The 19,309-nt window shown below is 49.5% G+C and overlaps 2 protein-coding genes across 4 annotated transcripts in view; both read right to left on the bottom strand.

Annotated features, from left to right (window-relative positions):
* Positions 1-5,378: 5,378 nt before the first annotated feature.
* Positions 5,379-9,158, bottom strand: RPL13A (ribosomal protein L13a). 2 transcript variants are annotated; one of them, XM_007463362.1, is made up of 8 exons: positions 9,068-9,158; positions 7,406-7,478; positions 6,971-7,036; positions 6,662-6,763; positions 6,369-6,454; positions 6,132-6,191; positions 5,686-5,808; positions 5,379-5,494 (listed from the first exon to the last, which is right to left on the bottom strand). In XM_007463362.1, the coding sequence occupies exons 1-8, from the start codon at positions 9,080-9,082 to the stop codon at positions 5,408-5,410; spliced, it is 612 nt and encodes a 203-aa protein (XP_007463424.1). In that variant the 5' UTR covers positions 9,083-9,158; the 3' UTR covers positions 5,379-5,407. The 2 variants fall into 2 exon arrangements, with proteins under 2 accessions (XP_007463424.1, XP_007463425.1); XM_007463363.1 differs by having other exon boundaries at positions 5,383-5,494; positions 7,416-7,478; positions 9,068-9,104.
* Positions 9,159-10,131: 973 nt separating this feature from the next.
* The window catches only part of FLT3LG (fms related receptor tyrosine kinase 3 ligand), a 9,798-nt gene continuing 620 nt past the window's right edge, over positions 10,132-19,309 (bottom strand). Inside the window, exons 3-8 of one of the 2 annotated variants that reach the window (XM_007463361.1) lie at positions 18,689-18,808; positions 18,305-18,358; positions 17,968-18,111; positions 17,381-17,465; positions 13,189-13,376; positions 10,132-10,361 (exon numbers count right to left, since the gene is read on the bottom strand). In XM_007463361.1, coding sequence (XP_007463423.1) covers positions 10,149-10,361; positions 13,189-13,376; positions 17,381-17,465; positions 17,968-18,111; positions 18,305-18,358; positions 18,689-18,808 — 804 coding nt within the window. In that variant the 3' untranslated portion in view covers positions 10,132-10,148. Of the gene's footprint in view, positions 10,362-13,188; positions 13,377-17,380; positions 17,520-17,967; positions 18,112-18,304; positions 18,359-18,688; positions 18,809-19,309 lie in introns of both variants that reach the window. The other variant, XM_007463360.1, reaches the window with a different exon arrangement.

Genomic DNA, 19,309 nt, shown 5'->3' with positions numbered 1-19,309 from the left:
CTCGAACCCGTGTCCCCTGCATCGGCAGGCGGACTCTCAACCACTGAGCCACCAGGGAAGCCCGTAAAGACTTTTTTAAGCATTGTGTTTAGAACATAAAATCTGTGCTCCCAACAAACTTCTACACAGGTCACAAAATATTATTCTTTTGATTTTTCTCCCAATTTTTAAAAAAATTGAAGTGTAGTTGATTTACAATGTTGTGTTAGCTTCAGGTGTATGGCAAAGTGATTCAGTTATACATATATATGTATATGTATATTCTTTTTCACATTCTTTTCCATTATGTTATTACAAGATATTGAGTATAGTTGCCTGTGCTATACAGTAGGACCTTGTCATTTACCTATTTTATGTAGTGTGAATATGTTAATTCCAAACTCCCCCTGCCCCCTCCCCTTTCATGCTTTCTTATTTATCCTTTGTTTCCTCTTCCCCACTAAAATGAGGGCAGGAATTTTCGTTGCCTTTGTTCTCCAGGGCTTCTGGTGACTGTCACATAGTAGGTGCTCAGTTTGTCCTTGTTGAATAACTGACCAAATGAATGAATGGAGAATTAGATACACCAAAATGTCCACTTACAGGCAGATGGGTAAATCCTGGCATAGCTTGATCGTGGACCACTCTGCAAGCACGTAATAAACATGAGGTAAGTCAACCAATCCGGAAATGAAAACACTGCCAGACACATTTCATTTTTTAATCTTTAAATTTGCGATGACTTCTGAACAGGGATTTCATGCACATGGTACAAAATTCTAAAAGTACAAAGTAAATTGTGAAAGATGAATCTTTCCCTCACTGTTCTCCCCGGACACGCGCACCCAGTTTCCCTCTGCAGAAGCAATTGCTGTCACCCTGTTATCATCTGCCAATGTGTCTTCCAAACTATTCTACCCTCTGTTGAATTTGTATGTGGACAAAGCAAAGTGCAGAACAAGAGGCACAGCATGACCCATTTATTCAAATGTTTATGGACAATCTATAGGATGACTGCATTTTTTTTACATATATTTCTTTTTCATATTCTTTTCCATTATGGTTTATCACAGGATATTGAATACAGTTCCCTGTGCTATACAGTAGGTCCTTGTTGTTTAATGCATTTTTTAAAGCTTATTACATGATATAGTTGTGGCTTATCTTTTTAGGTATTACAGACTACATTGTCCAATAACAGCCATTAGTTACATGTGGTTATTTAAATTGAATAACATTTAAAATTCAATTTTTCACTCATTCTATTCATATTGCAAATGCTCAGTAATCACATGTGGCTAGTGGCTTGCATATTGAACAGCGAAGATTTAGAATATTTTTTATCAACATAAAAAATGCACTTATAGACAGTGAAGGCTGGTTGCATATATATATGATGTCTTTTAAGTTGTAATAACTTCAGAAATATAAATGTTACAAACTTACAAAAAATCATTTGAAGTTTAATTATTTAAATTTCTTTTACACTTAATAGCTTTGTGAATTTTGAACGATACATTTTTTTAAAATTTATTTTATGAAAATGTAGTTGATTTACAATGTTAATTTCTGCTGTACAGCAAAGTGATTCAGTTATACATATATATACATTTTCATATTCTTTTCCATTATGGTTTATCACAGGATATTGAATATAGTTCCCTGTGCTACACAGTAGGACCTTGTTTTCCCAACCTATATATAATAGTTGGCATCTGCTAATCCCAAACTCCCAATCTATCCCTCTCTCCCAGCCCCACATAGCAACCACGTTTGTTCTTTATGTCTGTGAGTCTGTTTCTGTTTCATAAGTTCATCTGTGTCATATTTTAGATTCCACATATAGGTGATGAATGATATATTTTTAATTATCATTGTTTCAGTCCCTCTGTGGTAGCATTGAGGGACTTTTCATTTTAGAACCTGCTATGTCTTCCCCCCAGTGACCATGTAGTAGCTTTATAATTTATTTTTTGAAGAAAAAGTAAGTTCTGGAGTTTTTGAATGACTTAGAAAGGATTTATGATATTTAGTTAAAAAAAAAAAAAAAAAAGCAGGACCCGGAGTTGCTGTCTACAATGTGTGCTAAACTATGTACAAAAGTTACATATAAAAGTCTGCATAAAAGTTTCTAACTTAGAAAAAAGCCTGGAAGGAAATGCATGATATTGCCCTGGTGGTTTACATCTCCAGGTGGTGAGATTAGGTATGATTTCCTGTCTGGTGTCTTAAATGCTCAATATTTTGCAAATTGCTCAGAGCAGCCGGTGAGATTTTGTTAAGGGAAGAGTAAAGAAAAGAAACTGCTTCACTCCGAAGGGGTGAGGGCAAACTGGACATGTTTAGGTCCTTAGCTTCTAGACATTTTTGATCACAACCCACAGTAGGAAAGGCATTTTGCTTTGTGACCAAACACACACACCTCTCTCTCACCCTCCTCTGCCTTTCTCTCTGCCTGTTTTCTAATTTTTAAGTCTTTTACCTCTCTCCTTTCCTTTCTGTAATACACTGATTTTTTTCCTTTTGATTTCTTTTCTTTTTTTTTTTTTTGCGGTACGCGGGCCTCTCACTGTTGTGGCCTCTCCCGTTGCGGAGCACAGGCTCCGGACGCGCAGGCTCAGCGGCCATGGCTCACGGGCCCGGCCGCTCCGCGGCATGTGGGATCTTCCCGAACCGGGGCACGAACCCGCGTCCCCTGGATCGGCAGGCAGACTCTCAACCACTGCGCCACCAGGGAAGCCCCTCCTTTTCATTTCATTTCAGTTTCATTATCATCACTATTGTTTAAATTATTTATTTGGCTTTGCCAGGTCTTAGTTGTGACATGCAGGATGTTTTTTTTAGTTGCGGCATGCGCTATCTAGTTCCCTGACCAGGGATCGAACCCGGCCCCCTGCATTGGGAGCATGGAGTCTTAACCGCTGGACCACCAGGGAAGCCCCTATTTCATTATCATTTTAAGGCTGCTTACAACCCATCACATCGATTTTTTTGAACTGCAGTGTGAACAGCTTCGGTGCCCAATAATAAACTTCAGCCAACTCTAGTTACCACTTGAGGGCGTATTTCCCTGTCTCTGCCAGATTTCAGACATTTACTAGCATTTCACAACAGAAATCCAAAAGCTAGGAGACCCGGAGACCCTCGCCCTCCCCAGTGAGCACAGAAATGTCTATTAAAACAAGACGTTATCCCTCCACCCCACCCACAGACCAGGGTCTCCAGGGTTGCTATAGCCCAGTAGATGAGGCTGACCTGGGACTGGCGCGTCATGTTCTGTTGGAGGGTGCTTTGGTTGTGGGCAGTTGGGCAAGATGGAACTGGAGCTTTGGAAACTTTCATTCTGTTGGCCCAGAGGTTCTGATTCCCTGTACTTGTCCCGCAGGAATGATTAAGGTTATGCCTGGAGATTTCATTTGCATTCTGAGGAATGATGAGCATCTTCTCATGTATTTATTGGCATTTGTGTTTCTTCTTTGGTGAAACGTATTTTCAAGTTTTGGCCGCTTTTATTTGGTTATCTCTTTGTTACTGAGTTTTAAAGAGTTTTTCTATATATTTGGCATTCAAGTCCTGCAAGAGATGATATGCAAATAACTTCTCCCAGTCTGACCTGTCTTCATCTTTTTAATGGTGGGCGTCTTTGGAAGTGGCAAGTTTTACATTTTTAAGCCAAATATAAGGGATTGTGGTTTCCAGGGGATTATATTGTGCTTTTACATGCAGTCCTGTTAAACTTAAGACTTTTAAACTCTGTGGTTTTCAGTTGCTTCTGTAGGCAGCTCTGCTGGTGAGCAGGAGCCCCAGGAGAGGTAGGGAACCACCCACTTGCAAAATGATTCTCTTAGAGAAAATTTAAGCCACTGTGGTATCTTAGACATTTTGGAGATTAAGCAATAGAGAATGGCACAGTGCACCAAGTTATGATATGCTCCGTGAACCAACTAGCAAGTATTGCCCACCAGTCCCAAGGGCAGCACGAATCTAGCTTTCTTCCCAGTACAGATATGTGTACCTTGGTCACACCAGACCCCTCTGGGTGTCATCCTGGCTGACACCGCTGACTGCACATAACCCCCATCAGTAAGATGGGGATGGGGGCCCACCTGGGTCAAGTATTGAGAGGTGACCAAGGGTGACTATCCAGGGCTGGGTACCCTAATGTTTACCCTTTCAGGGACTCACCCTGGCAGATCTAACAAGCCTAGTTTTAATCTTACAAAGCACCAAGAGCTTTCAGATCCCACTTTCTCTAATGCCTAATCACCATTACAAAATGTCTTTTCTTGTCCATTTCTTTACATTAAGCGTGGCCTGGCATGGCAGAGTGGAAGAGACAACATGCCCCACAGCGAGGAACCGGTTTTAGAGAACAGTGGCAATTCCATACTTTGCAGCTGAATTAGGGAAGACAACTTTATGCAAACTGGGCAACACCAGGCTCTACAGGTCGTAAATACCAATCCCATAGGCATCTCAAATTCCTTGGCATGTCACTCTCTACAAAGGCCAACTCCTCCACGAAAGGCAGTTTGTAATCCATCATCTGCAGAAAGAGCACAGCCAGCTTTATTCTTCAAAGCCTCCCATCAGCCGAGGGCCTTGCTCCCCTGGGCCTGCCTCTATGGCAGACACACACTGCAAAGACGCCAAATTTCTTTAAAAATAATTTATTAGTTTTGGATCACAAGATATAGGGAAGACACAAGGGCAACGCCTGTGACCCCTTGGGCCGTACTTCCCTTCCATAAACACCTAAGTTTTTTTGTTTTTGGGGGTTTTTTTTTGCGGTACGCGGGCCTCTCACTGTTGTGGCCTCTCCCGTTGCGGAGCACAGGCTCTGGATGCGCAGGCTCAGCGGCCATGGCTCACGGGCCCAGCCGCTCTGCGGCACGTGGGATCCTCCCGGACCGGGGCACGAACCCGTGTTCCCTGCATCGGCAGGCGGACTCTCAACCACTGCGCCACCAGGGAAGCCCCATAAACACCTTTTAGAACCCCAGACTCGTGCTGCCCAAGCATTCTCTCACATCCTAACAGCTCTAGAGTAGAGTACTGACCATGTGGGACGCTTAAGCAGACCCCCTGTAAGCCATGTGAGCGGCCCTTCCAGTTAGGTCTTCCAGCTCACCGTTGCCAGTATTGCAACAGCACTGATTGTTCGAACTGTCCATGTCCTAAAGCTCTCATGAATGAATAGGTCACAGGCAAATTCTGCCTGCACAGCCCTTACAAATGTCTATGCTTTTAAAAAGGCCTTTCTTAAACAGCAGTGGCTAAGGCGCCTTCGCTATACCCAGTCTTCTAAGCCCCAGGCTGCCTGTGGCACCTGGATGGCAGCCCCTGGGGTCCCCCACATCCTAGGGTGGCGATGGAGGAAGGGCAGGCCAGGCCAAGCATGAAGAAGAAACAGTCAATTTTATTGGGCTCAGACTAAGAATCCATGGGTCTTGAGGACCTCTGTGAATCGGTCGATTTTCTTCTCTATGTTCTTTTCGGCCTGCTTCCGTAGCCTCTGTGGAGTCAAGGTGACAGGTGGTGGTTAATGGCTGCTCCCTAGGACTGCCCTTATCCCAGGGGGCTACCCACACAGGGCCTTAGGCAGAGCCTTCCGAGGGCATAACGAAGACCCAAGTCGAGAGCAATCAGCTCCCACACCCTGCCCCAGAAAATGTGGCGCCCCTCCAGCCACAGCCCCACCCTCACCATGAGCTGCTTTTTCCCCCGGTAGTGGATCTTGGCCTTCTCCTTTCTCTTTTCCTCCAGTGTAGCAGTTACTGCCTGGTACTTCCAGCCAACCTCATGAGCCAGGCGCCCTAGGTAGGCAAACTGGGGGGGGAGAGGGAGAAACGAAGCTCTAAGAAAACGAGGCCAGGGTGACTAGGGGAAGGGAGCTGACATCCGGTCCTCGAGGATCCCAGTCCAGCCATACAACTTTCAGCAAGCCTACACTCAAGAGACACAGCTACCCCTGGCAGGGCTCTCTGCTCCTCCTGGCATCAGCTGAGCCACTGGCATTATCGGCACTGCCCATAGTGGCATCCGCAGACCATCGTGAGAAAAAGCCATCATCTGCCAGTCTTAGGGCCCTAGGTGCACCCCCCAGGAAGCCTGGGACCCCAAGGCATCACTCAGCAGACCCCGGAACTCACCTTCCGTGTAGGCTTCAGACGCACAACCTTAAGGGCGGCAGGAACCACCATCCGCTTTTTCTGTTAGAGAAGGAGAGGGACTTAGAGACCTGGAGTGAGGGACAGACAGGGAAGGTGGCTGGCTGCGGCAGGCGTCTCAGCCAGTGCTGTTTTCACGAGGATCAAACAATGTAGGTAACTGCAGAACATCACGGACGCCAGACAAAGGTGCCACTGAGGGAGATGGGTCTTGCTCACCTTGTCATAGGGTGGTGGGATCCCATCAAACACCTTGAGGCGGTCCAGAGCGGCCTGGCCTCGCTTGGTCTTGTGGGGCAGCATGCCTGTGGGCAGAGGACAACAGGCCTGCTCAGCGGGGCATGCGAGGACCCCGCTGCCTGACCTGGGTGGGCGGGCAGGCAGGCAGGCGGCCTCAGATGGTAGTGCATGTGGAGTCATCTCATGGTTGGGAAACTCGAACACGAGTGGGAAAAGTCTTCATCACCGGCCAGCCGCCCCATCAGTCCCTGTGGTCCTCAGGCCCAGCTCACCTCGCACTGTCCGCCAGAAGATGCGGCTGGGAGCTCGGAAGTGGTAGGGGCCACGGGAGGGGTTGGTGTTCATCCGCTTGCGGAGGAATGCCAGGTACTTCACTGGCAAGAAGGGAGAGTGTGTGAGGCCTCAAGAGTCCTCAGGCAGATGGTAACTCCTTCCAACGCAGCACACAACCTTACTTCCGAGGGCGTGTTCGGGAACTCAGACTAGGACCTCCCCCGACTGGTGTGACCGCTTACGAGCGGTGAAGTGTGAGCCCCACAGAGGTCGACCCTCTCCAGCCCTCCTCCCAGGCCCTCACTCACACTTGTTTCTATAGAAATTGCCAGAAATGTTGATGCCCTCACAGCGCACAACCACCACCTTTCGACCTAGAGGGAATGGAAAATGAGACAATCAAGGAGGTCAAAGGTTAGGAAGCAGGCCCAATTACTGCTAAGGACCCAGAAAGGAGGCTCCTTCCATCTCAAACTGGCCACAATGCACAAGGAAGGCACGGAGTCTCCTGCCCCATGTCACAGAGCAGCAATCGGCAGAGCTGGACTCATGCTTAAGTTCAATTTGTTAGTCTGACAGAGCCCAGAGCCCCTAACCTAGGAGGGGAGGAGGCTGGCAGGTCTCAGAGCGGTGCATGGGGTTGATCTCATGGTCGTCAGACTCAAACGAAAGATGGTGATTTTTGCTCATCACTGACCTCGAGGCTCATGTCTGGGGGAGCTGTGGGCAGGGGGCAGACTTACCCAGAAGCACCTGCTTAGCCACGATGGCTGCCAGGCGGCCCAGGAGATGGCCTCGGCCATCAAGAACCAGGACCTGTTGGAGATAGGTTGAGAGGGCTCAGAGGCACCCACAGCTTTGACTCCCCACCTCAAACAATCATTCCTCCCTACTTGATCATTTCACCTACCTCCCAGGGTGCCTGCTAACCAAGTAAGAGACCCAGGAACTAGGAACTAAGCCGTACTTTACAAAGAAGGCCAAGAGAGCAAATGACTGACTCAGGATTTCAGTGAGTGGGATAAGATACCAAAGGACTCCCCTCACATCTCAGCTGCTTGAAGGGCAAGAATCTTTATGGCCAGATTATGCTTGACGGTCAGCAAATGGGCTACAATCTGAATCCAGACTGGCAATACTGATCCTCCAGGCAGAAGAACCTGTGATCTGGATACAAACCATAGAATCTCGACAGAATCTGATTCTGTCCTGGTCTCAAAGATATTTTTCTAGCATGAAGGTTCAGAGCAGATGAAGCTAGGAAGGGTAGTCAAAAGCCCTGGCTGGCTCTGGTATTGACTAGATTTGCATCCTCCCGCGAGCTGCTCAAACGCCAATCCTCAACTTCTTGTCAAGAGTAAAAGTCCCAACTTTACCAAGGACTTCCTATACATGTTATGATTGTTGGAAGCCAGTGTAAAAGGCTACAGAATCTAAAACCAGACTTCCTGACAATGTGAGTTTGGTCAAAACCCCCCAAATCTCCAATATCTGCCTCAGGAACACTATGATAAATGAACGGAATTACACAAAATACAAGGCAAACTACACCAGGCACCGTAAATGCAGGGACACAGGTTCGGAGAACTCTACCACTTGCCTGGCCCCAAACATGGTTTTCCTTCCGGAACCACAGACCCATCACAGGCACACCCCTTCCAGAGCCATCCCCTCCTTTATATCTAACAGGTTACACAAGAAGCCTGGGCAAAGTCAGAGTTAAGTTTCTGCTGCCATCCTTGAGGGCCTCCAGGTCGTTAAGGACAAAGGATATCCCAGTGCTGTAAACATTTCATTACAATCCTGTTTCCAGCACCAGCAGACCTTTAAAGAGTTCCTCGACCCCCAAGAGAAAGGATAAAAGCAACTCGTGCCTGCATGCCCCGTAGGCGGGAGCTCCCTCGACCCGCTGCAAAGATTTCGCGCTAAAATACCTACAGCTGCAGGAGAACCCTAATGCGCACTCCCACGAGGCCGAAAAACCCGCGCCTTGGGCAGGGCGAAAGTACCCTCCATTTTGACCAATCCTCGGCCTCTCTTCGTCCCCTGGCCGCGCAGCTGCCTTCCGCGTGCTTCCCCACCGCTGAGGACACACGGGCCCAATTCGGCCAAGACCCGGCCAAGATCAAGGTAAATCAGGCCTAGTTTTAAAATAACTTTTCTTGTGCTGGAAGCCCCGATCACTGCCCCCTGGGGGAAAAATGATGCCGCATTCTAGCCAGCCCAGAGCATAAAAACCGCTTTATATTCCCGTTTTGGGTTCCTCTTACCCCAAAGGCTTTCTGTTTTGCTCAGTTATCGATCTTAAGTTCCACAGTACACTTACGAGAGGAAAGAGGTCCAACCCCGGTCCGGTCTCGACCCCACCCAGCCCCACACTGCCCCGGCCCGCGCAGAGCGTGTACCTGCCCCTCCGCCATCTTCGGCAGCCGCCTGGGAAAGAAGGAACCTTAACCGCAGGGTTTCTTATCCCTTGAAACAGGGGCGGAGGAAGTGACGCAACACGGCCGCTTTCCGTCTTTTCACGGACCAGAGTGCCGTACACGTGCGCAGAAAGGCCCACTGGAAGGCGGGTCGTCTTTTGACTGTCCAATCAGTATCGTTTCTATCGAACCTAGGCGGCCATGGCTGTGCCGGGCGAGATCACGTGGGTAGGAGGGGGCTCTGCGGGGGCGGGGCTGTTCAGCCTCTGTTGCGGTATTTAGGAGGGGCTGGTAATCCTCGCGCGAATGGCCCGCTGTGTTTGCGGTGGGACGGGGGCGAGAAGGCTGGAGGAGAAGCGCTCTTACCCCCTAAAGCGATAATACGTGTAGGCCCACAGCGGGCAACGAGGCTTGCCCTTTAGCGCTTAGTCTAGGCTTAGAGATCTGGATTCCGGTGCCTGTCCGGCTTCCTTGTGATCTGGCTAAATCCCTGGCTGTGTATGGGCCTCAGTGTCCTCACCTGTCAAAAAGGTGGAGATGGTCTTCCCCATGAGATCTAACGCATGAAGGAATGACTTCTAGATGTCTGAGTGTTCCCCAAAGGAGCTTCTCACTTTCTGGACTTTCTGGACAAAGCCTTTGCTTTGGCGGTTCTCCTTGACTGGGATGCCCTTCCCTCCACCCCCACCTTCTAAAATCTGGCTTGAGTCCTCTTTAGAGAGCTTCCCTGTTATCTCAGGCTGGCTCAGGTACATCCTCAGGGCTCCCACAGTGCCTATGCTACCTCCATTAGAGCGTGTGTCATCCTGTACTGGGGCTCTCTGGGGCCCCTGTCTTCTCCCCCATGGACCAGGAACCCTGAGAGGGTGGGGCTGGTTCTCACTCACCTGTGGGTCCCAGCCCTGCCCTGCACTGGCCCTGGGGCCCAGGAGGCCTCAGAAAATAGGTATTGAATGAAACACTGCATTAACTGAAAAACCAAGACCCAAACCCAAACTGCCCCATCCACTCACCCTGTCCCATCCACAGACAGGCCTGGCCAGAGCTGGTAGAAAAGGATGATTTATATACAATTTCCTGGGGACAAGGGCTTTGTACAGAGGGGGGAGGGGGAGGCCGGGGCCGCCGCTGGGTGCTGGCGTTGCCTCCATCCTGGGGAGACAGTGACAGGAGCAATGTGGCCAAGGAAAGGACCAGTTTCTAGCTGACTTCCTCCAAGTTCCGACTCTGTGTCCTCGGGCAGGTGACTCCTCTCTCTGGGCCTCAGTGTCCTCCTCTGTAAAATGGGATGATAGATGACTCACTGGGCTGTTTGAGGCTCCGTGGACAGAGGAGAGGAAAGCACCAAGCTCAGGGCTTGGCACAGTCTCAATGTCAAAAACAACTCCATTCACCCTGAATGCTCACTATGTGTTTGGGCATTGCTGGCCAAGAGAACTAACTCTCTGCAACTATGAGAGATCTGCGCTCTCCAGGACAGCTGTGATACCAGCCACATGTGAATACTGTGCACTCTAAATGTGGCCAGCAAAACTGAGACACTGAGTTTTTCATTTTACCTAATTTAAACTTAAACTAATAGTGTGGTTATTGGGAGAGTGGGAAAACAGGGTGTGAACAGGGACAAGGGTAGGAGGAAAACTTCTCAATTGAAAATTGTATCTCGGGGACTTCCCTGGTGGTCCAGTGATTAAGACTTCGCCTTCCAGTGCAGGGCATGCGGGTTCGACCCCTGGTCCCTGGTCCCTGGTCGGGGAGCTAAGATCCCACATGCCTCACAGCCAAAAAACCATAAAACAGAAGCAATATTGTAACAAATTCAATATAGACTTAAAAAAAAAAGATAGAAAATGTGTTTAAAAAAAAAAAGTTGTATCTCAGACTTCCATGGCGGTCCAGTGGTTAAAACTCTGAGCTTCCACTGCAGGGGGCACAGGTTCAATCCCTGGTCAGGGAAGCTCCTGCATGCAGCGAGGCATGGCCAAAAAAAAAAAAAAAAATTGTATCTCAAAAAGAATTGTAATAAAAAGTACTGCCCGGGACTTCCCTGGTGGCGCAGTGGTTAGGAGTCCGCCTGCCAATGCAGGGGACAAGGGTTCGAGCCCTAGTCTGGGAAGATCCCATATGCCGCAGAGCTATTAAGCTCGTGCACTACAGGTACTGAGCCTGCACTCTAGAGCCTGTGCTCTGCAATGAGAAGACCTCACACCACAGCACCACAACAAAGAGTAGCCCCCGCTCACCACAACTAGAGAAAGCCCGTGCATAGCAACGAAGACCCAATGCAGCCAAAAAAAAAAAAAAAAAAGTACTCCCCAAAACAAATGCTGACATGAAAGATCATTTAATTTAGAAATCGTTCCGTGATCTAGTTATTGGAAAACTTCTGTAGGTTTTAAAGATCTTGAGTATACGAATCTACTTATGCAACTGTAAATTTCATGGAATCTAAATACTGATCAAATATTTCTGATAAAAATTTCACATATGCATTGAGATGTGCTGTGAGTGTAGCATACACACTACATTCTGAAGACCTGGTATGAAAAAAAGAATGTAAAAATATCTCATTGATAATTTTTTAAAGTATTGATTACATGTTGAGATAACATTTTGGATACACAGGGTGAAATAAAATATATTCTTTTTTTTTTGACCACGCCACTGGGCTTACGGGATATTAGTTCCCCAACCAAGAATCAAACCCGTGCCCCCTGCAGTGGAAGCACAGAGTCCTAACCACTGGACCACCAGGGGATTCCCTAAAATATATTCTTTATACTGATCTGCTTATTTTTACTTTAAAAAAAGATTCAGCTACAAGAAAATTTAAAATCACATGTGTGGCTTATATTCTATTTCCTTGGACAGCATTGCTCAAAGAGTTTTTTGTGGTCACTTCCCTTAACCTCTCAACAACTCTATGGTAGAAGGATTATTATTAGAGTCTTTTGTACAGATAAGGAAACTGAGGCAAAAGAGTGAAAGGCACAGAAGCCGGAATCAGAAGGCCCAGAGTCAAATCTTGGCTCTGTCACTCACGAGCTGTGTGACTTTTGGCAAATGATTTACCTCTCTGGGCCTTGGTTTCCGCCTCTGTGAAATGGGGATAATAATGGCATCAGTTTCTCAATTAAGTGAGTTAATTTGTAGAAAGCTCCAGCGCAACACTGAGGCACTCAGTGTGAGCCACTGATGCCAGATGTTTCTTGTTAGATCCCTCTGAGCACATTGGGAACCTGGGCCCTCCACGCCTTCCTCCCTCGGGGCACCACCCACCTTCTGCCCCCAGACTGGTTCCCAGGTTCGCCTCTGGGGCTTCCTCTTCCTGCTGCCCTAGGTGAGAAGTCCCAGCTCCCTTACCTTGCCTTCGAGGCCTAGATGTTGCTGTGCCATTTTCAGTCCCCCACCCACCCACCCCAGGCTGGGCGAAGTTGCTAGAACACCCTGACCTTTTTCACACCAGGAGGGCTTTGCAGAGGCAGTTCCCTCTGCCTGCTCCAGGAGGCCGCCCTCTCCTGGCTTGCAGACTCCTGTATCCAAATACCTCCCCGGAGGTTGGGGTGGGCGGTGTCCTCATGCCCACAGGTCCCCACTGAGCTCACTGTCTTTCCGGAATCTCCCTCCTCCCCCCATGTTCCCCACTGGGCCAGGCCCAGCGTTCTCTGCTTGCGCCACCTCCCCTTCCTCCTTCCTCGCACCCCCCACCAAGCCTGTCAGTCTCTAGCCCCATCCCTCCCAATGATCCCTGACCCCTGACTCTGCCTGTCCCCTCCTCTCCGTCCCCGTGGTCCGGCCCTGGCTCAGGCCTTGTCCTCTCTCCCTGAACCCTCGCCCAGCAGCCTCCTCTTTGGCCTCCAGTCTGCTGTCTGTTCCAGTCTGTCCCCCTCCATGGCCCCAGAAGGGTCTTCTTGCATCCGGACTGACCCACCCCTTCCCTACTCAAGGCCCCCCACCCCACCCCCGCCACACACGCCACCCACGCCAACACCAAGTCCAGGGTCCTCAGCTTGATGAGGAGTCAGTGCTCCAGGCAGGGCACCTGTGGCCCCCAAAGGATCAGCTGACTCCAGCCACGCCCTCTGCCCACCCCACTGGCTCACCCGCTCCCCAGGGTAAGGCATCCTCTGTCTCTTCCTCCTCCAGTGCAGGCACCAGGCAGTGGCCAGCAGCAGGAGGGCCACGGGCAGCAGCAGCAGCAGCAAGAGAAGCAGAAGAGGGGCCTGCGGGGCCGGCAGGGATGTGGCCCCCAAGGCCCCGGGACTCCTTGGGGGCAGCAGGGTGGAGGAGTCTGCCAGGAGAGAGGAGGCTGGGTGACTGAGAAGAAGGGCCAGGCTAGGGAAGGAAAAAAAGGCCTGCCTGGTCCAGCTGTGTGACCTCAGGTGGGCTGCTCACTTCTCTGGGCCTCAGTCGCCTCATCCATAAAATGGGGATAATTATTGTATCGAATTCATAAGGTTGTCACAAAGATTAAATGCATGAATATACCGAAAGTGCTTAGAACAGTGTCTAGCACGTAGTAAGTTTGAGTTTTATTTATTTTTTAAAGCCATTAATAACTTTTTATTTCAAATATATCATTTTACCTTTTTTTTCTTTTTGCCCACACGGCATGTGGGATCTTAGTTCCCCAACCAAGGATCGAACCCAGGCCCCTGCCAGTGGAAGTATGGAAGTCCTAACCAGTGGACCTCCAGGGAATTCCCTACATTTTATTTTATAAAGGGACAAATGTGTGTCTAGTGCTTATGTATCGATTTGCTTATTTGTCTTCTTCCCCCAGTAGTCTATGAGCTACCCGAGGGTGACAGGAGCCTTATTGCCGGAACCTACTACTTAGTGCTTACTAAATAGTTTAATTTACATAAAGTAAATATCTGAGTGGATGAATGGACAGATAATAGAACAATGAAAGATGCAATGTGTGAAGCTATGATGTCTCACAAGGCCCCACTTGATCTGGCCCCCTTTGTTCCTTCTGTACCCTCACCCCCCACCTTCTCCCCTTTGCTTACTTGGCCTCAGCCACTGGGGCCTCCTCATGACTCCTTAAACAGGTAGGCAGGTTTCTGCCTCAGGGCCTTTGCACTGGCTGTTCCCTTTTTCACAACTTTCAGTGACTTTCCAGTTAACCACCTCAGCCCATGATTCCATCACCCTGTTTTAATTTGCCGGCATGGGGCTCATTACACTCACTTTCCTGATTAATTATATGTTTACATGTTTATCGTCTGTCTCCTTGATTAGCAGGTCAGCCTCCCATGGACATGGACTTGATCTTGTTCTGTGCTGTGTCTCCGATGCCAGGCGCCAGGGAGATGGTTAATAAAGGTTGGTTGAATGAATGATTAGTGATACATGTAAATACAAATGACAACGTTAAATGTAAATGACTAGGACTTCTCTGGTGGCACAGTGGTTAAGAATCCACCTGCCAATGGAGGGGACATGGCTTCGATCCCTGGTCCGGGAAGATCCCACATGCTGCGGAGCAACTAAGCCCATGCACCACAACTACTGACCCCGCTCACCACAGCTACTGAAGCCCACGCGCCTAGAGCCCGTGCTCCGCAGCAGGAGAAGCCACCTCAATGAGAAGCCCGCGCATGGCAACGAAGAGTAGCCCCCGCTCGCCGCAACTAGAGAAAGCCCGCGCGCAGCAATGAAGACCCAACGCAGCCAAAAATAAATAAATAAAAAATATATAAATGACTAAATGATTGGAAATGCAGGAAGAAACTGAGAAGAATATAATTAGAGTGGGAGGTTTTCTTATGTCCCCCCACCCCCACCCCCTGCACGGCTTGCGGGATCTGACCAGGGATGGAACCTGTGCCCCCTGCAGTGGAAGCATGGAGTCCTAACCATTGGACAGCCAGGCAAGTCCCTAGAGCGGGAGGTTTTTAACCATCCCTCTCAGAACTTGTCAGATCTTGTAGACAAATATAACAAAGACAGAAAGTCTCTGAATAATACCAAGATAAGGTTGATAGAATATATACACACTGATTCAACCCTGATCATACCAAAAAAAAAAAATCTATTATTTTCCTAAGACCTTGTTCAGTTACAAAACTGATTATATACTTGGCCGTAAAGGAAACCTTAATAAACTGAACAAGTTAAGTTTTCACAGGGCGTGGTCTCTTGTCATATTCCAATAAAGTTATTTCACTTTGAAACTTATTTTTTTTTTTGGCCGCACCGCATGGCTTGCAGGATCTTAGTTCCCTGACCAGGGACTGAACCTGTGCCCTTGGTGGCAAAAGCTCAGAGTCCTAACCACTGGACCTCTAGGGAGTTCCCCACTTTGAAACTTTAGGGCTAGCCCATCCAATATGGTGGCCACTTGCCTCACGTGGCGACTAAATATGTGACCTGCAGCCAATCTGAACTGAGATGTGCTGTCCATGTAAAATACACACCAGTTCTTAAAGACTTAGTAGGGAAAAAAGGATGTGAAATACCTCATGAAGTAATTTTTAAAAATACTGATTATGTGTTGAAATGATATTATTTTGGGTTAAAATATATTGAGTTAAATAAAAAATATTGAGTAAGTAAAATTTCTGGTTTAGGGACTTCCCTGGCGGTCCAGTGGTTAGGACTCTGAGCTCTCACTGCCAAGGGCCCTGGTTCAATCCCTGATCAGGGAACTAAAATCCCACAAGTTGCGGGGCGTGTACCCTCCCAAAATTTGTGATTTAAATATTATTTTAAAAATTATAAAATTATGAGAATTAAATTCAAGGAACTTCCCTGGTGGTCCAGTGGTTAAGGCTCCGCTAAATAAATAAATAAATTCAATAACATCGCAGAATTCCCGGGCGGTCCAGTGGTTAGGACTATGCACTTCCACTGCAGGTGGCACGGCTTTGATCCCTGGTTGGGGAACAAAGATCCCACAAGCCATGCAGCACAGCCAAAATAATAATAGTAATAATAATAAATTCAATAACATCATTATAGAGAACAGATTACTGGCTGACAGGGGTTAGGATGGGAGTTTTAGGACAAGATCTAGTTGCACAAACTCACATGTGGTTACACAAAGCTACATGTGTGATAAAATTACATAGATACACATAGATACACACTCTCTTTTAGGGGTTGAATGGGTCCCTCAAAATTCATATGATGAAATCCTAACCCACAGTACCTCGGAATGTGCCCTTATTTGGAGATCAGGTCTGCAAAGAGGTGGTCAAGTTAAAATGAGGCTGTTAATGGTGGGCCCTAATACAATATGACTGGTATCCTTATAAGAAGGGGAAATCTAGACACAGAGATATGCATAGGGGGAGAGTGCCATGTGAACATGAAAATGGCCATCTATAAGCCAAGGAGAGAGACCTGAAACAGATCCTTCCCTCACAGCCCTCAGAAGAAGCTGGTCCTGCTGACACCTCAATTTCCCAAATATAAGAAGATAAACTTCTGGGGCTTCAATCACCTGGTTGGTGGTACTTTGTTACAGCAGCTGTAACAAACTAATACACATACACATGCATGCATGCATATATAACTGGTAAACTCTGAATAAACTCTGTGGATTGCACCCATGTCAATTTCTTGGTTTTGACATTGTGCTATAATTAATGTTACCAAGCAAAAGGTACCACTGGGGAGGCTGGGTGAAGGGTGTGCAGGACTTCCCTGTACAGTTTCTATGCCCCTTTCCTTTGAATCTGTAATTATCCCCACATAAAAAAGTTTTAAAAATAAATCCACCAATAATATGCTAAAAATAATAAACATTAAGAATCCTGGGCTTCCCTGGTGGCACAGTGGTTGAGAGTCCGCCTGCCAATGCAGGGGACGCGGGTTCGTGCCCCGGTCCGGGAAGAGCCCACATGCCGCGGAGCAGCTGGGCCCGTGAGCCATGGCCGCTGAGCCTGCGCGTCCGGAGCCTGTGCTCTGCAACGGGAGAGGCCACAGCAATGAGAGGCCCGCGTACCGCAAAAAAGAAATAAAAAAAAAGAATCCTGAAAAATAAGTGAATTAACCTTTTTTCAACTTTTTTTAAACATGGCTACAAGAAAATTTACACTTAAACGTGTGACTCTCATTCTATTTCTATGGCATAGAGCTACCTCAGAGAAACAGGCAGGATTGGTTAATCCCTTCTCAGAGATGGGTAAACTGAGGCCCAGAGGGGGATGACAGGCCCAAAGTCACACAGCCCATAGGAACACGGTGGGGTCTGGGGAGCCCTGAGTGGAAGGGGTGAGGGCCTAGTGAAGGCGGGAGAGGAGGGGGTGGGGCGGTGGGCTATGGGGCGCTGGGCACCTTTACCCGGCTGACACTGCAGCTCCAGGCACCTGGAGAAATTCCGCCGGGTGATCCAGGGCTTCAAGGCCACCAGCTGCTGGGAAGTGTCCTGCAGGAGGTGGGAGATGTTGGCCTGGACGAAGCGAAGACAGCTGGGGAGGGGCTGGGGGCAGGGGAGGGAGACGTCACCACGGCATCACCCCCAGCATCACCTCAGGTCAAGAGAGAGTTTGGAGCCTTGCTCCCCCAGGCTGCTAGGAGGAAGCCTCCTTAGCGATGCGGTCCAGTCAGACCTGGATCAGGAGGGAGTTTAGATCCCCTCCTTCTCCGGGTTGCTAGGGGTGAGAACCCCTTAGCAATATCCTTCAACAGGGCCTGAGAAACAAACTTAGAATTGGTGCATTGGGCTCAGACCCCCGGCCATCCTCCAGTACTTAGAGAATTGTCACTTCCCAGCACTGAGGGCCCCCAGCAGGAATGGGCTTCCAGCTCCACCTCCCTCAGGCTGATCAGGTCAAAGGAAATCTCCAGTACGGCCTAGCAGACCTTTGCTTCCAATCCCTAGGAAAGCATCACGCTCCCCTCACTTGTTCCCCAAGTTCAGGGCTGACCTGGAAGGCACATGAGGTGACGAAGTGTATCTCGGTGTTGACAGCCTCCAGCAGTTTCCCCATCTGGGACCCAGCCACAGTCTTGAGCCGTCCCATCCAGCGCTGGGCCAGGACCAGACGCCAGAAAGCCCCACAGAGCTCGTCCTGGGGAGAGACCACCCAGGCTCTGGGTCCCGTGGGCAGAGGGGGCAGGGGGCTTAGACTGGTGGCGCTGGGGGCCGGGACTTCAGGGTCCCAGGGGAGGAGGGGGCCGGGTCAGAACACTAGCCTGAGGGGTGGTGAATCTTGAATCTCTCCTTCCCACCTCCATCCCAGGCCCCTCCCATCTGTGACTCACGTCCTGCAGGTTGGAGGCAACAGTGACCGGGTAATCTTGAAGCAGGTAGTCAGACTGCGGGAGAAAACAGGGTCAGGCCTGGCTGCAGACAGGAGGAAAGAGAGCTATGGGGACCTGGGGGCAGGGGGACAGCGGCCCAGAGAGAAGGGGGCGGGACCCAGGGTGGGGAGATGGGGACCCAGAGAGAGGGGTACAGAGACCCGGAGAGGGCGGGGACCCAGAGAGAGGGGGACAGGGACCCAGAGAGAAGGGAGCAGGGACTTGGGGGAGGGGAGCCGGGGACCCAGTGTGGGGAGACAGGGAGCCACCCACCGAGACCTAGACAGGGGGAACTCAGACCCAGAGACAGAACCTGGACCTCACATTTGGAGCAGGGACGCTCACCAGCTTGCCGATGGTGCTGGTGAAGGTGGAGGAGATGGGGCTGTGGGGAAAGGAGCAGTCCGGGGCCCCGCGGAGGCGGGGGCTGAGAAGCAGCAGCAGCAGCAGCAGCAGCAGCGAGGTCTGCGGGCGGCGCGGGGTAAGGCCTCCATTGGCCCCGCCTCGCCCCCTCCCTTGTCGAGGCTGCCCCCTCCGGCCCCCTTTTCTCTCTTCCCTCTTTCTCCTTTCCAGCTCTTCCACTTCTCAGCTCCTCCTCCTCTTGGCTCCTGTGTGCCCACCTCTGACCATCTCTCCTGTATCTCTTTCTGCCTCTGGTCGGGCGCTGACCAGTTTTCACCCTCCTCTGCCCCATCTGTTTCGCCCCCCATCTCCCCACCTCGACCCATCTCTCTCCACTTCTGCTCACTTCTGCCCAGGATTTTCTCATCTCTGTCCATCCCTCTGCGCCTCCATGCTCATCTCTCCTGTTTCTCCCTAGATCTGGGTCCCAGCTTTCCCATTTGTACCCACCTCCCTGTTTCTTCCCCCGACCCTTACCCATCTCTCCCCACCCCTATCTCCCGCAACTCTGTCCACCCCAACTCTGTCCATCTCCCCTCTCAGCTCTGCCCATCTTGACACCGC

This window comes from Lipotes vexillifer, unplaced genomic scaffold, assembly GCF_000442215.2.
Source record: "Lipotes vexillifer unplaced genomic scaffold, Lipotes_vexillifer_v1.1 scaffold802, whole genome shotgun sequence".
NCBI classification, from domain to species: domain Eukaryota; kingdom Metazoa; phylum Chordata; class Mammalia; order Artiodactyla; family Lipotidae; genus Lipotes; species Lipotes vexillifer.
The sequence above is the reverse complement of the archived record's forward strand: the minus strand, read 5'-3'. Positions and strand labels throughout refer to the sequence as shown.

Excerpts from the sequence above, each read along its gene's own strand:
- RPL13A (XM_007463362.1), bottom strand. Across the intron at positions 6,764-6,970 it reads CAATTTCTATAGAAACAAGT|TGAAGTACCTGGCATTCCTC; the intron begins GTGAGTGAGGGC and ends CCTTCTTGCCAG. Across the intron at positions 5,495-5,685 it reads GGGGGAAAAAGCAGCTCATG|AGGCTACGGAAGCAGGCCGA; the intron begins GTGAGGGTGGGG and ends TTGACTCCACAG.